Here is a 22,266-nt window from a genome sequence, read left to right on the forward strand (position 1 = left end):
AACATCTACATTTATGGTAGGTACAAAACTGTACTTTTCGATGGTGGGCACAGGCCTGTCACCACAACAAGGGTCTGCCATTCACTTTACCCACAGCCAGACAGACACTGACAACGGATGCATCAGATTATACCTGGGGGCCCGTATGGCAGGAAAATGTATTCAGGGCACATGGCCTGCAAGTCAAATGCATCTTCATATCAATCAAAAAGAGATGCTAGCTGTTCAGAATGCCCTGACAGCTTTCAAGGATCTACTTCATCCAGGGCAGCTACTGATAAAGACAGACAATACTACGGTCATGTGGTACATAAATGAGCAGAGAGGCACACATTCCTACCCCCTCTGCAGAGAAGCAATGACCTTGTGGGGCACAGCATTGACTTATCAGGTTCACCTGCAAGCACAATTCCTGCCAGGAAAAACAAATACTCTAGCAGACTAACTAAGCAGAAACCTCATGGATCCCCACGAGTGGAAACTGGATCCACAAGTCTTCAGCATGATAACAAGAAAATGGGATGCCCAGACATAGATCTATTTGCCTCCCCTCACAACTGCCAATTACAGAGATTTTGCACAAGAATTTATCACAAACAAGCATGGAAAGTGGATGCCCTATCCTTCAGCTGGAAAAACCTAACCGTATATGCCTTTCCTCCTCTGCCTCTCCTTCACAAGGTACTCCTAAAGGTCAGCCAAGAGAAGCCAAAAATGATACTGATTGCACCAGATTGGCCACGCCAGCACTGGTACCCAATCCTAAAAAGCTTGTCTCAAGGTCCAGCATGGATATTGTCTCAAACTTCTCACTTACTGACCCAACAAAACAATCAGATCCTGCACAGCCAGCTCAGAACCTTAAATCTGGCAGCATGGCAGATAATGTATCCATTCAGAACACTCCTCTTTCAAAAGCTGTTATGGATGTTATCTTGGAGGCCAGGAGGCCCAGTACCAGAACATCATATGCAGAAAAATGGAAGAGATTCTGTGCTTGGAACCAGGAACAAGGCATTGACACTTATGTACCAAACATTCCTCAGATTTTACAATACCTAACTGAGATGCTGGACAAAGGCCTTTCTTTTTCATCAATTAAATTTCATACCTCTGTCATTTCCGCCCATTACAATACGGAACCACCTATCTTTTCTCATTCTTTAATAAGGCAGTACCTAAGAGGGGCTAAAAACATCAGGCCTCCAAGGAGAGCACCAATTCCAGCATGGGACCTCAATTATGTCTTGGAAAAACTCACACTGCCTCCTTTTGAGCCAGCCTATACAGCAGATATAAAATTCTTATCCTGGAAAACAGCTCTGCTCCTAGCAATAACCTCTGCAAGAAGAGTCTCGGAGTTACAAGCACTCGTGGCTGTGGAACCTTTTATGATTTTTCATCCAGACAGGGTTTCTCTGAGGACAAATCCAACATTTATGCCTAAGGTGGTGTCCATTGTGGCCCTCAACTAAACCATTCACTTGCCTACCTTTTATCCAAACCCACAGAACAAGGGTGAGAAAATTCTGCATTCTTTGGACATACACAGGCAGCTACGCTTCTACTTGGGCAGAACTAAAGCTTTCAGAAAGAATGAGCAACTTTTAGTGTCATATGCTGCAGGATCACAAGGAAAGGCTATCTCAAAACAGACTATTTCTAAATGGATAGGTTATTGCAGCCGTTTCTGCTATTCTCAGCATGGCCAGTCAGTGCCTAAAGGCATTAGGCCACTTCAGCAGCCTTCCTCAGAGGCGTACCAGCCAAAGACATCTTAGAGGCTGCAACTTGGAGTTCAGTGCACACTTTTATAAAGCACTACCACTTACCTCTTTACTCTAAATCCAGAGCAGGCTTTGCCACTGCAGTTCTGCAGGGCCTCATAGCCTCTCCTAATCTTATTTAGCACAGCCACACATCCTCTGCTTTGGGATTCAACCCAAGAGTAATGACTGCAACAGTGAAACACGATGAACATAGTACAGTTGTGTACCTACCATAAATGTAGATGTTCGAGTGTATTCACTGTTGCAGTCCAGGTTACCCTCCCACCGTCCCCCTTTCTTTTGCTGGGGTTTATCTGTACTTTTCTATTCTTTACAACCTATGTGGTGTATTTGCTGGTAGATGAAGGAAATGTGTCTTCACTGCATATATGTTTATTGACATAATATATTTAGCCTACCCTTTTGGGGGCACCTGACATCTGGGGCAAGAAAAACTGAAGAAAATGGCGTCTGCTGCATCTTTTATACCCCTGGCGCACTGACATCAGGGAAGAGGCGACAGCAACCGACGCCGGACCAGGACTTTGGAATTCAGGCCGACTGCGGGTAGCCTGCCAGCAGGATAACCCAAGAGTAATGACTGCAACAGTGAATACACTCTAACATCTACATTTATGGTAGGTACACAACTGTACTTTATGATCTGCTACAAATGAAGGTTCCTGCTACCTCTGCTGTTCCTCCAGCTTTCCTAGACACTTTTGCTCCTTCCAAAGCACCCGACTCCCAGGCCTCTGCTCCTAAGAAGCCTGATAAATTTTATAAAGTACCAGATAACTGCAGGTTTCTTTACAAAGTGCCCCTCTTCTGATCCAGCAGTGGTCTCCATTGTTTCTGATAAATCTTCTCGCTTGTCTCCTTCTGCCAAACTTCTTCCTTCTGATAAGGAAAGCAAAATCATTGAGAAACTGGGTAAGAAGGTATATACTTAGACTTTAGCTATTAGCGCTATAAACTACCAGACATGTGTCTAGGTATTCTTTGGCTTTGCTGTCTTAGACATTTGCTCAGTTACCAGACTCAGAGTTTGTTACAGGTATTCTCACTTTTGGCTGCATCTACTCAGGTAGCCAGACATTCCATCAAGGGTAGCAATGATGCTGTAGAGGCATCCTCCAGGGCTGCTGCTTCTGTACTTAGGAGACATTCCTGGTTAAGGCTTCAATCATTGCCTGATGACATAAAAGCTAAGTTTCTTGATGCTCCTTTAGAGAAGCCTGCTGTGTTTGGTTCAGCAGCAGAACTCTTTAAAGCCCTACAGGAAAAAGGAAAGGAACTTCAGGATTTAAAACACTTGTCTCACCAGTTCCCAAATTCCATACGAATTTCCCTGTCAGAACATCTTTTGTTAGGAGACCAGCTCACGCCTTCTCTGCTTCTTCCTCTGGTGCTAGGGCTATGAAGTCTGTCCAAAGCTATTGCTTCTGATCCTGCTATTCACCAGTCCTTTCAGGCTAGACCCATTTCCCTGTGACAAACACACCTCTCTTCCAAGCCATACACCTCTTTCTCTTTCCTTTCCAACCTGGGCAAAGATCACTCCGGGACACATGGGTTCTTTCCATCATCCAAAAAGGTTATTTTGACTTGGAAGACTCTTCCCTTCCTTCTTTCATGGGGATTCCTCTGCTCCCTTCCCGTCAGCTTAATCTGTTTCCTCAGATCTTATCTCAGCTTCTTGCTCAAGGCACTATTCAACCTGTACCACTGTATCAGTGTGGGGGGGGGTGTTACTCCAGAATGTTCCTGGTGTCAAGAAAGAATGGTCCTTGGAGACTGATTCTAGACCTCTCTCACTTTTAACACTTTCCTGGTAGTGCCATCTTTCCGGATGCTGTCACTTCAGGCACTTCCTGTCATTTCTCCTCAATCTTTCATTACTTTCCTAGATCTCGAAGATGCTTATCTGCATATCGCCATTCACCCTCAGTGCAGGAAATTCTTACATTTCTTGGTGGGTTCTTTGCACTTTCAATTTTCTGCCTTGTCTTTTGGTCTTTCCACTGTCCCAGTGGTTTTCACAAAGTACTTGGGCCCAGCCATTGCTTTTCTCCGGGTTCACGGGGTTCAGGTTTATCCTTACTTAGACTATCTGCTATTTCTGGCCAAAAATCCTTATTTGTGTCAAACTTTGTGGAGGCCATTCACCTCCTTCATGGCCAAGGATTCACAAATTTCAAGAAATCCAGTCTGACTCCATCTCATGATCACCTTTTTTTTTTTTTTTATATATATATAGAGTGCAGGTTCAGGACAGATCTAATGATGTTTTCCTACCTGCAGACAAGACTCTTTCTTACATCCTTCATGGAAAGTCTTCTGCCTCTCCCATCTATCCCGGCCAGGGAATTTCTGAATCTTCTAGGATTCATGGCTTCCACGATTCCCATGCTGCCTTTGGCAAAGCTTCATATGAGGAAATTTCAATGGTTTGTAAAGACAATCTGGTCTCAAAATGATCACCCTTTAGATGTCCTGGTTCTTTTCCTTCCCTGTTTGAAAACAGAGCCCCACGAGTGAATTCAGCAACCATCTCCGAATGCAGGTCTTCCTCTTCTCTTACCCCAGCCTTCTCAACAAATGCTCACAGAAGCCTCAGACATAGGCTGGGGGGGGGGGGGGGTAATTTTTGCTCCAGGAAGGCTCAGGGTCTTTGGTCTCCACCTCAGCAGAGGGAGCACATCAACATCAGAGAGAGGTGTGCTCTAATTCTAGCCTTGCAAACCTTTCATCCTCTTCCTACCAGCCCCTCTGAAGATTTTTAGAGACAATACCACTGTCCTCTGGTACATAAACAAGCGGGGGGGGGAGGGGGGGCACAAATCCTAACATCTTTGCAGGTTAGCCCTCAAGGCATGGGAGTTGGTTGTTGAGTACAAAGTAATCTTTCATACTGTTTACCTACCCTCATCTCAGAATTGTGGTGGATGCATTAAGCAGATCCATGACTCCATCCCACAAATGGATGCTTCACAGGGATGTGTTCCTGGATCTAGTTCACCGATGGGGTACTCCACATCTGGATCTCTTTGCCTATCCTCAAAACAGGCAACTTCCTCTTTTTTGTGCCAGGGTCCCACATCCTCTGGCCTGGAAGGTGGAATCCTTATCTGTCCCATAGAATGGGATGTTTCTTTATGCATCTGCCCCTTCCCTCCATTTCAGTGTCTTGCTGAAAATTCAGCAGGACAGACCAAAGATTTTTTTGGTGACTCCCTTTTGGCCAAAACAGAATTGGTTCCCTCTTCTGCATTTAGTCCAGGGCCATCACTACAAGTTGCATCACCAGTTGGACTTACACGAGACAAGGGATCCTTGATTCATTCACATCTACCAGCACTACAGTTGACCTTGTGGGTGATCAATTTTTGATCCCTTTCAGTTACCTTTTTTCACAGGGCGTTTTTAGGGTTTTGCAGGAATCCAGGAAACCCAATACTAGGAAGTCTTAAATTTCTAAATGCTTAAAAAGAAGTCTAGATCCACTATCTGTGGACATTCCATTTGTACTTTCTTTCCTGTGTGAATTGCTTAATAGTAGTTGGTTATATTCCTCAGTGAGAGTCCACTGTTCTGCTGTTTCTGCTAGTCTGCCATTGACACCTCCTTTAGCCTTCAGATCGGAGGTTATAATTTTTCTTAAAGACGTCCTACACTTCATACCTCTCAAGAAATTAGTGCCTCCTCCTTGGGATCTTAGCTATGTCCTAGGGAAGTTAACTCTGGCCCCTTTTGAGTCTGCGGCCTCTGCTCCTTTGAAGTTTTGCAGCTAGAAATCAGTGTTTCTGGTGATTTTAACTGCTGCTAGGAGGGTTCTGAGATTCAAGCCTTGATGGCATCCCCTCCTTTCTTGGTCTTCCACAAGGATGGTATATCTTTGAGGACTAATCCTTCTTTCATGCCTAAAGTGGTGAATGACTTTTCATCAGTCTGTCCAGTTATCCAACTTTTTCCTTTCTCCGCAATCCTGTAGTGAGAGGATTTTGCATACCGTATATGTATACAGCTCAGATTTTACCTTGGCAAAATGAAATCTACAAGGAAGTCAGATCAGCTGTTTGTGTCTTTTCATCCCAGGGCTCTGGATTTCCTGTTTCTAAACAAACTATCTCATCTTGCATGGATTTCTAAGGCTATTTTGTTTTGCTATGTTTTTCATGGAAAATTGTCTTCTGTCAGAGCTCATTACGCTGGATCAGTCACTTCTTCAGGGGTGTTCTTTAAAGGCCTGGATACTAATTCCATTCTGGAGGCTGCTACTTTTTCTTCAATCCATACCTTTATCAAACATTACAAGTTGCACGCTATCTCTATGTCCAGGGCAAGATTTGCTAGAGCTGTTCTGCATGGATATGTGGAGAATATTTCCTCACTTTCTTCTTCTGTTCCTTCCTCCTCCCTAGGTTTCCACTAAGGTTTGGCACTTTCCCATGTGTAAAGAATACTGCAACATTGAGTAGGACAATAGAATAGCTGTGTAAAATCTTACCATAACCATAGATGTCCTTATTTTCTATGTTGCAATATTCTGTCCCTTACACCTTCCCCCTGCAACTTGTCCCTTCCTAGGATGACTTTGTTTGCCTTAGAACTATTGTTCCTCATGGGGCTTCTTTGTTCTGAGGGTGGTACATGCGGACGTCTTTTTATGGCTGATGCTGTCAGAACCTACATGCGACGTCCCACGTACCGGCAGTGACTATAAGCTTTTGTATACAGGCCAGATGGGACATTGGGTGGAAGGCAACCCATGTGTAAAGAATACTGCAACATAGAAGAGAAGGACATCTATGGATATGGTAAGATTTCACGCAACTATTTATTTAGAGGGAATGACAAAGTATTGCAGAATAGGGGAAATCTCACAGGAGGAGGAGCAGTTAAAGAATGTTAAGCAGAAAATGGAGCAGTTAAAGAATGTTAAGCAGAAAAATGGATTACCTTGATATGAATGAATTTAGAAAGATTGCTGTTAAGCAACTGTTTTTTTTTTTTTTTATGATGTTTGTCTTTCGGCTTTTTCCAGTTAGGAGTTGCCACAGTGGAACTCCGGTCCGCTAATGACTGGCAGTAGATTTTCACGAACGCCGAGGTGCCAGCTAGACGTCCAACCTTCAACAAAGGCACACCCATTTACGCACGTCATTCGAATGCCCACCCATCCGTGGGGAGGACATGCAGACTCCACACAGAAGGCACTCCCCGCACTCCAGCTGAGAATCGAACGGGAGAACCTCTTGCTGTGAGGCAACAAAGCTACCGCTGCACCACTGCGGATAATGAGCATAAAAACTTTTAGCACAATAACTTTGTAAGGAAGTAGAAAGGGTTGTTGCCATGCTTGGAGAACCTGTAACAAGGAAGATAAGAGATCCTGTGGAGGTACTAGAAATATTTCAGAAATTTTATGAAAGGCTGTATAAAACAGAGAAAAACAGTGATCAAGAAAAGGTACAAATGGAAATGTTTATGTAAGAATTAAATATTCCAGTTTTGGAGGTAGATGAGGCAAATTTATTAACAGGATAGGAAAAGATGAGATAAAAATGGTGGTGTGTCACCAATCCATAGGAATGTCCCCAGGAGTAAATGGTATTCTTTTGGAAGTTTGGAAGTTAGGAGGGAAAAAATAGTTGAAGACCTGGAAGTCTTTGTTTAACAATTTTTTTAAGAGGAGAAATACCAACCTCCTGGAAGAAAGCGTTGGTGGCTGTATCCAGCTTCATGCTGGCCCATTTCAGTCCTAAACCATGATTATAAAGTGTTTTATGTCTGTAATGGCTAAAAGAATGGCAAAGGTTATACCAAAATTGATAGCTAGGGATCAGTGTGGTTTTGTGGAGGGGAGGCAACATTTGACTACATTAACAGAACATTGATGATCCGCAAAGAAGCTCAGTATAAGAAAATACCACTGTTGTTGTTGGGTCATGATGCAAAGAAAGCATTTGACAGAGTAAGCTGGGAGTTTATGAACAGGGCAATGGAAGCATTTGTATGTCCTGATAAAATTATAAGGTTGATTTAGGAGGATGTATGAGGGATTGGAGGTGAAAATTAAAGTAGTTGGATTCCTCTCTGATAATTTGTTTGAGCAAACGAACAAGGCAGGGGTGTTGTCTTTCCCCTTTGATGTTTGTACTATATTTAGAACCACTGGCAAAGAAAATAAGGGACTCAGAAATTCAAGGATATAATGCTTATGGTAGTCAAGAAAAGCTGGCTCTATTTGCAGATTATATTATTTTACACATTATAAAACTAGAAAAGGACATATCCAGTTGAACATTTTGAGGCAGTTTTAGATCTTTTTGGTATACAAAATTAATTAAATTAAAACAAAGGCAGTAGCTGGTGCAGCAATATCCATATTCATGGGGACCTGATAAAATGCAGTATTTAGCAATGGATTCTGGTGCGGCAGCTAAGGATATGTCGGAAGAGACTAACAAAGGAGAATACAAAAACTGAAAAATTGCAACTCTTATACGGATATGGATAGGCAAGATGCAAGCAGCTAAAATGTTTAGTCCCTTTAGTCTTATACAAAGGTCAGGCCTATTTTTATCAACCAGAAGAGAAGTTGTGCATAACAATTAAAGAACTGAAGGATTTTATCTGGGAGAGGAAGACATGAAAAGTCAATTGGGACAACCTGATTCTTCCAAATGAACAAGGCGGTTTGGGATTATCTGATTTGAAGGGGTATTTTAGAGCTACACAGTTAAGGCATCTGTACAGAGCAACAAGCAGAAACCTGTAATTCAAAGTGGAAAGGGAGGGTGAAATGGGGAAAGCTCAAGAAACAATGAGAAACTGGGATTTTGGAAGCTGATCCTTAAGGAGAATAACAATTACCATACAGAATATTCATAAAGTAGCAGTAAGTATTCTAAGAACTAAGCCAACACGGGAATGGAGAAAGGAAATTCTGCTGATAGGGATGACTGCAGTTAAGGAATACAGACAAGAGGGGGCTGGAATTTATTTGCAAAAACTGGCAAAAAGAACCAAAGTATTGGGAGCAAATTATTAGTGAGGGAAATGTAATAGAATGGAAGAGGCCAAAAATTTATTTGGACTGCAAAGCTAGCTATAGCCTTCCCTGTCAAGGATTAATATCAAAGTATAGGCAAAGCGAGAGAAATAGGAAGAAACTAAGCAAAAGACCAGTACTGGTAGAGTTTTTTTTTTTTTTTTGTAGAATCTAGAGCAGAAGATGCTGTTAGAAAAGGAATTCATATAGCATATACAATTTTGCATAAGAATCAATCAGAGGTGATTAGAAAAGATTGGGACGATAGATTGAATAAGCAGTTGACAAAGAAGCAATGATGGGATATATGCAAGTCTCCCAAATATGCAACAAAGTCTAGAAGATTTAGGATTTTTGTGTAAGTATTTTTATATCCTTGGTAGACTGCAAAGGAATTTTTCCTCAGGTAGACAGCAAATGTTGGAAGCATGATAGGGAAGAAAGAGGTAATTGCAAACATTTTTTCTAGGAGTGCAATGAGTTGGCAGACTTTAAAGATTCCCTGCTGACTACTCTGTCAGAGATTGGGTGAGCAAATTGGTTCAACTAAGAAAATTATTTTTTTGAGGTATGATACAGAATATTAATTGTCTCTATGTATTAAGGCCTTGCAGACCCTAGTTATGGTGGCTGCCAAAAAGCAGTTACTAGAAAATGGAAACCAAAGTCTAAAATCCAATTTTACTACAAGTAGTAAACACAGTAAGAGATAACTGGAATTGGGATCTTTAGAAGAGGCTAGGAGCAAATCACATAGAAAAAATGGGAATCATGGGGACAATACGTGCAGAGGAGGAACGAGTTTAAAAGAAGGCAGGATTTGAATGCGTTCTGTAGTATCTGACAGTGACTGGATAGATATGTAATGTATAATGTTTGCATCTAAAATTGTCAATATGGCTTGTTTTCATTTATATAAATGTTGATTGCCTGTGTCATATGTGATCATTTAATAAAGATGTTTTTGTTTACAAAAAAAGCAATATTTTCTTGTATTCTGCTTCCCTCTGGACCATCATTGTTCTGTTACTGTTGTCACATTTTTGTCTCCGCTCCATAAACCCACATTGATCCATATCTATCAATTTTGGCAACACCTTTGCCATTCTTTTAACTAGTATAGACATGCACTTTGTAATTGCATTGAAACAGGTCTGTATGAAGATGGGTCTGATGGGTCTTTACACCCTTTTGGCATTACAGCCACCACAGCTTTTATCGAAGGTGTTGGCACTCCCCCTCCTTTTAAAATACTATTAAATAAAACATTTCAGATCTTTTATCACTTTCTTCCCTTCAAACTTCCACAGGAATACCATCTGTTCCTGGAGACTTTACTGCAGAATGATTTTGCATTGCCATTTTTATCTCATCTCTGCCTATCTTGGCTGTTAATTGTTGATCGTCAAATATCTCTGACCTTGGCATACTTAAGTCTTCCATAAAATTTTCCATGTATGAGCTTGATTTCCACCTTTCTGGGCTTCATACGTATTTTCATAAAATTTCCAAAATGTCTCGTAATATCTCTAAAGGATCCCTGGTTATTTTTCTTATAGGCTCTCCAAGTTTGTCAGCAACCTTTTCTGCTTTCTTTTGTCTAAGTCATTGTGCTAAAAGTTTTGTGCTCTGGCGTTATCAAAATATTGTTGCTTAATGGCAATCTTTTTAACCTCATGCCTGTTATTCATATACCCCCTTATTTTCTCTTTAGCTATTTGCAGTTGTGCCTCTTTTGTCAGATTCCTCTTATTCTGCAATACTTTAACCTTTGCCAGTCCCTCCAAATCAGTCCTATTACTTCTTAACCATATCTCTTTCATCTTTCTACCTTTTTTTAAATCCGTTTTCATTTGATCTCACTAACTAGCTATAATAAATTAAATTTTTCATTTATAGTAAGTCTTTAATAATTTCCACTACCCATTCCTTAAATTCATGGCTTTTTAACAGGTAGGTGGAAAGTGTCACTGTGTCATTTTTTTAGATGTGATAGTGTTCAATCTCGCCGTTTGTTCTTACACATGGGTTCGGAGCCGATCCTCGGCTCCGTGCCGGCCTCTTGCAAGCTCTGCATCGAGAAGAAGCTCGAGACAATCTAATACCCACAATCCCCCTCTGCCTTTACCTCAGATCTAGTTTGCCGCTGCTGCATACGCATCGTTGGGAGCTAGCTCGAGAGTTTCTAAGCTAAGATATAACTTTTTTGTTGTATTTTATTAAGAAATATATTCTAGTTGATATTATCTGTATTAACAAGTGTGATTGTGTTGTGGTTCCGTAATTCCTTGGTACCGTTAATCTTATTTTCGGTATTTTTGTATCGGGGCCTACACCCTTCACATCTACCATATTGAGACAATTTAACCGGATTTGACATTAACCTGATTGTGACTTTTTCTCGGATTGACTGTGTTTTCTGTAGTTATATATTGTTATACTATGTCGGAGAAAGCAAAGTCTGGTTTCAAACGTTGTCAGTGTGGCCAAAAATGTCGGTCACTGACAACCACAGTTCCTGCGTCTACTGCCTTGGCCCTCTTCACTTACAAGAGGATTGCTCCATCTGTCACTCTTTTAGTGGGAGGGTCATGACAGATAGACGCAGGAAACTGATGGACAGAGGTCTACTGAAACCAGCTTTCCAAGAGGCTTTGGATGCTTCTGACCAGGCATCGAAGTCCTCTAAGGAATCGAAGACGTCGGAGCCTAAGTCATCGGCTCCGAGCTCTTCTTCAAAGGTTAGGTCACCGGTTCCACAGACTTCGGGGCCGAGTGTTCAACTGGTGTCGGTTCCTGAGCCTCGAGTCTTGGAACCGGTGATGGAGCTCCCTCCTTCGGCCATATTGAGGTCGGCTCCGTCTTCGGTTCCTTCGACCCGTTCTTCCTCCAAACTTTCGGATGTCGATGTGGATCGCGTGGTGCAGAAGTTGTTGCAGCATTCGGCCCTCTCTAAACTTATTTCGGTTTCCACCCAGTTGGTGTCGAAACTTGAAGGCCTTCCTGTATCTCCATCCATTCCTCCTCCGAGACCGATTCAGTCTTTGGAGCCGGAAGAGGCTGATCTGCTGATTGTGGAGCCCTCGGGTCCAGAACCGTCCTTTCCTCGGTCTGTTCCCCTCACCTCGACTCCGTCGGACCCGGTACCGGAGTCTCGGAGCCGACGGTCTGTTCTTGGTTCTGGGGCCGAGAGTCGAACCGACGTGTCGGTTCCGACTCTCCCCCTCGGGGCCTCGGCACGGATCGATTCGGCTCCGTCCTCGGGGTCGATGCCTTCGGTGCCCGTGTCAGGGATTCTTCCCATTTCTTGAACCGGGGACTCTTCGATGCGGGACCGGGGCGTTCGACCTGATGAGGAAGGTGTTGTCTACCCAGACAACCACATCAGTGGAAGCAGTTTCTCCTCCCCATAAAGGGCCTTTGTCTTCATCTGCACCCACGGCCACATCCAAGCGCCGGGCACCAGTGCCTCAGCCACCCCTGGAGGGTGCCCCCTCTTCCTCCGAGGCTTCTTCGGATGCTCCCCACGAGGAAGTCCCTAGGAAGAGACTGTGTAAGAGGAGACACTTGGATTCTCCACAGGAATCCATAACATCTGATACTGACTTAGATGAGTCAGAGGGGTCCCCTAAGTCACCTTCAGAAGATGTCTCTTTTCAGACATTTTGGAGATCCTGAAACAGAGAGGTGACTGGCAGTCCCTTCCCCCTTCTGAGGATGAGTCAGTTCTGCTGAAGGCATTTGGTGCTCGCCCTTCCTCCTCCTGGGTCACTCCGCCCTTCGACGAACTAATGGAACTTATTGCTCGAAGGGCGTGGGAGGCTCCTGACACAGTGGAACCTGTTCCAAGGAAACCGAACAAGTACATCACAGCACCTCAGGATAAGTCCTACCTTACAAAAGGAGTTCCAGTAGATGCTATGGTGGTGGCTGCAGCCATGAAAAAGGAGATGTCTGAGTCTTCTTCGTCTGTCCATCCGCCTAATAAAGATTCTAGGACGATGGATAGATATGGGAAGCGCATTTTTAGTTCAGCGGCTTTTTCCATGCGGTCCCTGAACTATTTGACCCATTTTACACGTCTGCAGAGGGATCTAGTCAAAGAGTTGGGAGATACCCTCCAGGGTACTACAGATGCAGCTGTCTCAGAGAAAGTGACAGCGCAACTTAATACCCTAACATCGATTGTTAACTCGTCCATGAGGCTGATTTCTTACGCAGCCGAAGGCTCGAGTAGGGCAGCAGCTTCAGCGATTGCTCTTCGTAGACAATCCTGGATGCGCCTATGCTCCTTTGCGGAAGCCTACAAGTCTTCCTTTACAAACGCCCCATTTGATGGTGCCACTCTTTTTGGCCCCAAGGTAAAGGAGACCCTTACCCGGTGTGAACAAGAGGGAAAGACTCTGTCTGCTGTCGGAGTCTGTTTTTCCACCCCAACTAGACCGTACCCCAAAGGGCAACGCGGTGGGAAAATGTAGTTTCGAAAACCCCAAGGGTCTTTCTCAGGCACACAGGGTGATGCCCCCTCCAGAGGCAGAGGAGGGGGCAGAGGTGGAAGACGCCGCCCTGGCGGCAGAGGGGGTCCGCAACATCAAGGTGACAGGGATACACTCCCTGGTAAACCTTTCCAGCACTCCTGAGAGGAGGCCCGACTGTCCTGCTCTGGAGGCAGTCGGGGGTCGCTTAGCTTTATACCCTCAGGCCTGGCAAGGTATAACTACAGACAAGTGGGTAAAAAGCGTAGTTACCAGAGGTTACTCCATACCCTTCCTATCCTATCCCATTCCAAAGAAAAGACTCCCAGATGTACCGCCCCATCTGCGAGAGCCAGCAGCTTTAGAAATTTCAAAGCTGCTAGAAAAAAAGAGTCATCCAGCCAGTCCCAGCGGACCAGCAAGGATTCGGGACTTACTCAAGGTTCTTTTTAGTTCCAAAGAAAACAGGGGACTGGAGGCCCATTCTAGACCTAAGCTACCTCAATACTTTCGTCAAGAAAGAAAAGTTCTGAATGGTCACGCTTCAATCGATCCTTCCATTCTTACAGAAGGACGAGTGGATGTGCTCAATAGATCTAGAGGATGCATACTACCACATCAAAATGGCCAGGGCATCCAGAGATCATTTGCGCTTCGGCTGGGAGCCAGTCACTTTCAATTTCGAGCCCTGCCCTTTGGTCTGACCTCAGCCCCAGGGTCTTCACCAAATGTATGGCAGTGGTAGCGTCTCACTTGAGACGTCAGGGATTCCAGGTGTTTCCGTATCTGGACGACTGGCTCCTTTCGGCCACCACCCGGCGTCAACTACTGCAGGCCAGAGACTGTGTTCTTCAACTGTGTGTTCACCTAGGGATCTCCGTAAATTTCGGAAAATCCTTACTTCAGCCATCACAAAATATCTTGTTCATAGGAGCAGAGTTAAACACACGTCAATTAATTCTGAAGCTCCCCCCAGAAAGGATATTATCACTGCAGACTCACATACGTCTTCTACTCTTGTCAAGGAAATCTCCTGCAAAACTAGTACTGAAGGTGTTGAGCCTCATGTCAGCCTCCCTTATTGCAATTCCCCTGGGAAGGCTGCACATGAGAGTCCTACAATGGCTACTGTTTGCTCAATGGTCATTTCAACAACTACCTCTAACACACGAGATTCTTATAACAAAGACTTGCAAAACAGATCTAAACTGGTGGCTTCAAACGTGCAACCTTTCCCAGGGGAGGCCGTTTGTGCTACCCACGCCACAGTTACGGTGACCACGGACGCTTCCCTGATAGGGTGTGGGGGCATCTTTCAGGGACAGACAGTCCAAGGCGAATGGACCAATTTGGAGTACAATCTGCACATCAATGTTCTAGAGTTGAGGGCAGTGTTTCTAGCGTTGCAACACTTTGCTCCCCTCCTTCCTCTAGGGACTATTGCAGTTCAGACGGACAACATGTCGGTAGTCTGGTACATAAACAAACAAGGGGGAACCAAGTCCTATCAACTATGCAGAGAGGCCATGAGAATTTGGCAGTGGGCGGAGTCCACGGGTCGCTTTCTAATAGCAACGCACATCCCGGGGTCATCCAACGTCATAGCCGACAGGCTGAGCAGAGCAATTCTGTTACCGCACGAGTGGTCTCTAAAACAGTCAGTGGCGGAAAGGATTTTTCGCACGTGGGGCCAGCCTTCCTGCGATCTGTTTGCGTCTCCAATGAATGCCAAATGCAGGAGCTACTTTGCCCTATTACCCCCTCCAGGGGAAGTCCCCAGAGACGCACTGGTTTACGATTGGCCCCCGGGACTCCTATACGCATTTCCCCCATTTCCTCTGATATCGAAGTTTCTCCAGAAAGCCAGGAACCTACACAGGGCGATAATCCTCATTGCTCCATTCTGGCCTCGTCAAATTTGGTTTCCCTTCCTGAGAATACACTGCATTCGGGGACCCTGGATTCTGGACCCAGAGCCAGATCTATTGACTCACTCGTCAGGGGTTCCCCATCCCGCTCCTGTCACTCCATCTAGCAGCTTGGCTGCTCCAATTCCCAACTTAGCCAGGTCTGATCTTTTGTCACCAGCAGTCCAGGATATATTAGTGGCTTCGCATAAAGCTTCCACTACGAAAACATATACTAGCAAATGGAAACGGTTTGTATTCTGGGCGAAGACACACCATGTGGATCCTTTATAGCTCCTTTGAATAAGATATTAGAGTTCTTAACAGACTTATTTCATCAGGGTGCTTCTCCTGCTACTCTAAAAGTTCAATTGGCTGCCATTTCAATTTCCATGTGGAAGAATGTGGAGCTCCTGTTATGGCTCACAGACTTTGTAAAGCCTTTTTAAAAGGAGTTTTTCATATTAGACCACCGGTCAGATCTCCTACGTCACCTTGGAGTCTAAACTTGTTGCTATCTAAATTAATGTTGCCCCCTTTTGAACCTGCCTCTTCTTGCCCATTAAAATTTTTGTCCTGGAAAACTCTCTTTCTGGTAGCCATTACTTCTGCTAGACGAGTGTCTGAACTTCAGGCTCTCTCCATCAAGCACTTTTATTTGATCTTTCACTCTGACAGAGTTTCTCTTCGAACCAATTCATCCTTCCTCCCTAAAGTATGTTCCATTAACAATATTAATCAGTCCATTGAATTACCCACTTTCTTCAAAAACCACTCCAACAAAATGGAGTATATGTTACACAAATTAGATGTTCACAGACAGCTAAGGTTTTATTTGGATAGAACAAAAGATCACAGGAAAACAGATCAACTCTTTGTGGCTTTTGCTGATAGCAGGAAAGGACTTGCAGTTACCAAAAGAACTCTTTCTAAATGGTTAACGGATTGTATAATCTATGTCTACGATTCTGCAGATCAACCCCTTTACACAAACCCAAAGGACATTCCACAAGATCGATATCTCGTCTTTGGCTCATGCAGCTCGCCTACCTCTGGATGCTATTTGTGCGGCTGCTACCTGGTCTAAGCCACATACATTTATTTCTCATTATAAAGTAGACAAGGTTTCTAGGGACAGGGCAACCTTTGGTTCCACTGTGCTCAAGAACGCCCTCCCGTGAGTTCCTCAGGATCAAGGAGCTAGGACGCTACCCATGTGTAAGAACAAGCGGCGAGATTGAACACTATCACATATAGAAGTTATGTCCTTACCATAACGTTCCATGTGGAGTGTTCATCTCGCCTTTGTTCTTACAGTCCCACCCTCCCTCCCTTAGGAAGAACGTTCTTTGATGCCTGGCCAGAAGCATTTTTTGCTACTGCTATTATTCTGTGTACATAGTTGGTATACACATATATGTTTATATGTGTCTGTTTAGATATGTTTATGTGTGTAAGCATGAATGTGCTTTTATGTAGATTGGTTTGCTTGCAAACTAGATCTGAGGTAAAGGCAGAGGGGGATTGTGGGATTGTGGGTATTAGATTGTCTCGAGCTTCTTCTCGATGCAGAGCTTGCAAGAGGCCGGCACGGAGCCGAGGATCGGCTCCGAACCCATGTGTAAGAACAAAGGCGAGATGAACACTCCACATGGAACGTTATGGTAAGGACATAACTTCTATTTAATTGCCATGCATTTTTCTCTAGTCTTTTATTGGTGCACGATCTGAAGTAGTTTTAATGTTTGTCGAAGTTTTCAATTAATTGCACATATTCCTGTTAAATATAATTTCTATCCAATCTAGCCCCACTATTGTACTTTGTGGAATATGTAAATTGTCTGAGTTGCTAGTACTGAATTCACATCTTTACCAAATATTTTAAAAAGTTTCTTCAAAAATCTACCCTCCCTTGTTATATTTTACCTTCTAGGTTCCCCAGATACATCTTCACTTTTGCCAATCAAGTTCCAATCCCCACCTATAAGTAATATTCCTTTGAATTTTTTTTTAAAAATTCCATAATAGCAGTTCTTGGTGGAATATACCTGCATGCCAGCATAATTCTCCTCCCTTGCAAATTGCCCCTTACTACCACAAATTTGCCATTATATTTTTGTTCCTCTTTTATCAGTATTGGAGCACTTGGGGCAATTAGCATAACTATTACTCTCTTCCTTTGTCCTTGACAGTCTACTGAATGTCCTTCTTGAAATCTTTTCTTTATGAAATTCACACGCTTATTTCTTGGCAATATGTCTCCTGCAGCATTGCTGTTATGTACTCTCCATTTCTTTATAAAATTCAGTGCTCTTGCCTTTTTGTCTATACGTGTAAGGCTGTTTACTTTCCAAGGTAATATGGGTAGTGTAGCCATTATGATAAGTTATTGTTCCCACTTATTATACAAGACAGTGTTTTTGTTTATTTCCATGTTTTGTGTTACATGCACACACTTGTGTTTGACAGGCTGATCTTTTATACAGTTGTTTCTTGTCATTTCCATTTGAACCGGTGTCACATTTTTTCAAGACTTTTTATTTTAATAAAACAAAAAAACTAAATATAATTTCAGATCACCCCATAACCTATTAAGTTAGAACAAACATACAACTATGTGCAACTTCATAAAATGAAGTTTAACCCTCTAGATAGGAACAATTTCCCAAAATCGACAGCTACATGTACTGGCATTACCTAACCTAAATTTAAGGTTACTCATGCTAAAACACAGTTTACAGCAAGTGCTCTCACTTATAATGATTGATGTCCATCCTTTTTATTATGTGTTCCCTTCTCACATGTGAAAAACAGCTTGTATGCTTTCATCAAACATTATTTTTTAGCCTTAAGAAAAAGTGCACTGGCTTTCTTTAAATAAATAAAACTAAATGTTCTATTAAACAAATTATAAAGTGTTAAGGCTTCTAGGGAAGCTGCTGTCTCTTATTGACGTCTAGTAATTTCAAACTTTATTTTTTTACTGAACTGCTTACCCCTCGTACCTTTAAATTTTTGCTTGGAACTCTCTAGATTAATTGCTTGCACACGCACACCTCATCTCCATGGAATCCGAGAAAAAAGCAGCTAGCAACTCTACAGATGCGTGAAGGGGAGTGCTTGTCGATTTTATTCTGAACATAACAGAATGTACAGCTACTTTTCAGCTACAAATGTTTACTCCCACTGTGCATTTGAGAAGAACAAAACAAGCTAATATAATTGCACCCACAATAAAGTATGCAGTTCTAATGGTTTTTGGCATTGCCTACTTGCTTACAAAAAGCAGTTGTTTTTAAGATTAAACCAAGGGCATTAATCCCAATATTTACCTTGCAAAAATAAGATAACATTTAAACTGTACATATAATCAATGCACTTTTACACACCACCCCCACTCCTGCAGCCCAGGATTACGGCATATTAACTTAAACTTGTGCTTGTCCAGCCTTTCTCCTTTTTTTACATTGTAAAGCCTACACTTATAACTAAAAGAAAGTACTTGTTTACTTTATCACTAACGCACACAATCTCCAAAAAGACTTGCATCCACCGCTACATTTAAAATATTTCTTCGGTACGGTACTACACAACAGTTTTTAGCATATATCATGCACTTTATATCAAGAAATGCTTTACACAAGTGCTATTAAGAGCAAAAAATAGTTTTGTTTACAGTTACTTTTTCCCATTTAGTGTCCTTATAAACATTTAATGACAGAACTTGGGCTATATGCTTCACAGTTCACACATATATTCAACAAAGTCAACAAAAGTCCAATATTTCTCAGAGACCTTTGCTTGCAATGCCATATTTCACAAATGTGATTGATGTTTTATAATCTTCTATTTATTCAATAATTTCAGTGTTGGTGGTCATCTTCCTATTCTTCTCCCTCTTCCAACACCGGACTCTGGTTCACTTCCAAGGTACTCCTGATTCTTCTTGTCAGCTCCTGACTTTCTCTCTCTCAACCATTTTTCTTTGGAACATTGGAAAAGGTTTCACTGGCAAAGTCTTTCTATAAGCTTTGTTGCCAGAAGAATGAGAAGCAGAGTTCCATTCTGTTTGACTGCTCACTTTTTGTTAGATAAACTTTTGTATTTCCTCCTTAGCCTGTTCTGTAGCAAAAATATCTTTGATCTTCCAGGAAAAATATTCTGAAGCCTGCTGGATACAGCAGGTTGAATCATGCACCCATTCCTCGACATTCCCCAGTCGCTGGGATAAATTTGCTTCTCTTCTCCCTGGTGTACAGTGAATAATCATTTTTCACAAACAGTCTACAGCCTCCAATTTTTATACATTTGCCTTCTGCCATATCTTTAAGATCAGCTTTTTCTGTTGGTATGATTGCATCTTTACTAATACAGGTCTTGACTGCTTTTTTCATGGCCATGTTTGGAGCACATACTCTCAGTATGCCCTTTCATTTAACAAATCCTGGTGTGGAATACCAGTCCAGTTGCTCATTCTTGCTTTTATAAAATTAATACTTTCTGTTCCTTCCAGTTGCTCTGGTACAACAGAAAATCCCAGGTTTTCACTTCATGGTCTGGCTTCTAACCCTTCCCTTTTTTGAAACTGCTGTTCTTTAGAAGTCTTGTACTCAGCATTTTCTTTATTTCAGCTTCTGAATTTTGCAGTGTTATCAGTTCATGTGAATTTATAATTGAGGCTTCCTCTGTTTTTTCTAACTTTATTTGAGATGATAAACTCCAATTTTTTTATAGTCTGAGTACGTTTGATGTATTTTTCCTCTAAATTACTGGAAACCTCTTCTACCAAAGCTAAAACTTGAACTGCTTTTTGCTGAACAGTTGCAGGATTCTTCCCAGTCAGTGTTTTCTTTTCACTTTCTTATAGTTGATTTTCTTTAAATTTCTTTGCTGGCATCAGGACAGTATACTTACTAGCCAGTCTATGAATTTTACTCAGATGGGCAGAATTAGTAGCTCTTATTTCTCAGTTTGATTTTTTTTTCACAGTGGGAGAGCTGAAATTGAGCTGTTCCTCTGTGTGCAGCCATCTTGGAAATTTCCAAATCATTGAAGTTCTTGATCATTTATTGCTTCACAAGTGGAATTTGTCATTTTTTTAGGTATTTGCAAAAAGAAAATAAATTTAAGGTGAGAAACCCAAGGAATTCCTCTTATAAACCCCAGCCTCTGAGTTTGATGCAAAGCTGTTTTTCAGATGTTTCTGTTGTAGGCCATGTGTTTTATGTATGCATTTTATTATTTTTAATTGAAAGTTAGTTTGTTCTTAATATACCCAGAGTACAGATTTATTATTCAGTTGAAAACTGATGCATGTCTTCTCGTTTTTTTTTTTGGTGGGGGGGGGGGGTGTATTTTTTAATGCATACTGATAGTAACCTAGTTCAAGTTTGTTCCATACAGAAAAGTAACCTAATTCAAGTTTGTTCCATAAAGAAAAATGCCATTTTTATATTTTGTGGTTGTTTCAAGGAAACTTCCGTCTTAACCTTGATATCCTACCGAGCTCAGTCTGTTCATCCTGCAAAAGATGGTTGGATCCAGGCATTACATAAATTAATGGACAGATTTTTCAGGTATGTATGTATTGCCTTTAGTGATATGATATGATTACATATATATATATATATATATATATATATATATATATATATATATATATATATAAAGCTGCAGTGTCCAAAGACCGCAGGTTAGTCTGCTGTTTTAATTGGTCTTTGAGTTTTAGGATAAAGAAATTTGTAAAGAGACAACTTTCTCTTAGTAATTATTTTGTCTTAACTTTATGGCTTTTCTTCATAACTCATTTCACTGGCTGGGCTGCCATCTCCTTATTCATGTGGCCATAGCAGAAATGCTGATAAGGTTTGTACTCTCTTGCTTTCTGTAATATGTTGCATTTGGAAGTGGTACTGTACTGTGTTTCCTGAGAAACATCTATCTGATTGGTGAGAAGTTAATCAAAGACAGAGTTCAGAGAGTAGTTTTAATTTAATCCATGCTATTTATTTAAATAGCCTTTGCTGATACACGATGAAACTTTCTAGCTCTCAAGTCCCTTTAACTTTGTGGTTGTGCAGTCTTAAAGTTGGTATTTAGAGATTTGGCAGATGTGGGCGGTTACAGAGGAGACTTGTTACAGAAAGTTTTTATTTTATTAAATTACAACAGTTGCCTTTGATGTCATTTTTTTTTTAATTTGTGCTTCGAGTTTAGCTACTTGGGGAATTTTGTATCTGGATTACCAGAAATAACCAGCATTTCTTATCTACAACTCATAATTCAGACAATGTTTGAAATGTCCGGTACAGTTTTTTTGCTAGTGAATCTGATATCATCTAATGCTTAATGGTTTCTTTTTGGCTTTACTGCTTAACCTTCATTGCATGAACACCTGGTCTGCTAACATCCACAGCATTAGTGATAGTTCCATATGGCATTTGCTCAGTGAAGCAGCTTAATAGCTCTCCCACATAGGAATCATAAGTAGCTTAATAAGATGGTCGATACTAGTAAAAGTAGATTAAATCTGTCTTTGAATGATGAATAACTTGGATATCTACCAGAAAGAAAAAAATAACTCAAAGTGCTAAGAAAACAGAAGAATGGAAAGCACTGAAATATCATCCGCCAGAACCTCAGAGATTGGAGCTTGGCTGTAGGATTCAACAGAAGTGGCACTGAATATATTAGATAAGATTAAAAGTGTGAATTTAGAAGTCTTAATGTAATTTTGGAAGATTATAGCTAAGCCAGTAAAATAGAAGACATTAAGGATACTCTTAATAGACATTTGGGTAAACGGACGTTGGCACAATAGTTGGAACAAGAACTGAAGGAAAATTTGCAAACTGAGATATTAAGAAAAAATCGATGATAAAGTTGTGGAAATTAAGGATAGATCTAGATGTAAAAATGTACATTTGACCAACCTTTCTGAGAGCTCTGTTACATTGTTATGAAGGAACAGTTCTGTAACTGGACAGATGTACCATAGCAAGATATGTTAACAGAGAGGGCTCATAGAGTACATTCCCCAGGTTCTGCCTTAAGAAAGA

At 41.7% G+C, this 22,266-nt stretch overlaps 1 protein-coding gene across 5 annotated transcripts in view; it reads left to right on the forward strand.

Moving 5' to 3' along the window:
- TSC2 (TSC complex subunit 2) overlaps positions 1 to 22,266 on the forward strand; it is a 3,048,576-nt gene that overhangs the window by 634,301 nt on the left and 2,392,009 nt on the right. For all 5 annotated transcript variants that reach the window (XM_044089186.1, XM_044089187.1, XM_044089190.1 and 2 more), the window contains exon 13: positions 20,681 to 20,784. In XM_044089186.1, coding sequence (XP_043945121.1) covers positions 20,681 to 20,784 — 104 coding nt within the window. The remainder of the gene's footprint in view (positions 1 to 20,680; positions 20,785 to 22,266) is intronic.

The sequence above is a fragment of the Protopterus annectens genome, chromosome 12.part0 (genome assembly GCF_019279795.1).
Source record: "Protopterus annectens isolate FY-2018-M chromosome 12.part0, PAN1.0, whole genome shotgun sequence".
NCBI lineage: Eukaryota > Metazoa > Chordata > Ceratodontiformes > Protopteridae > Protopterus > Protopterus annectens.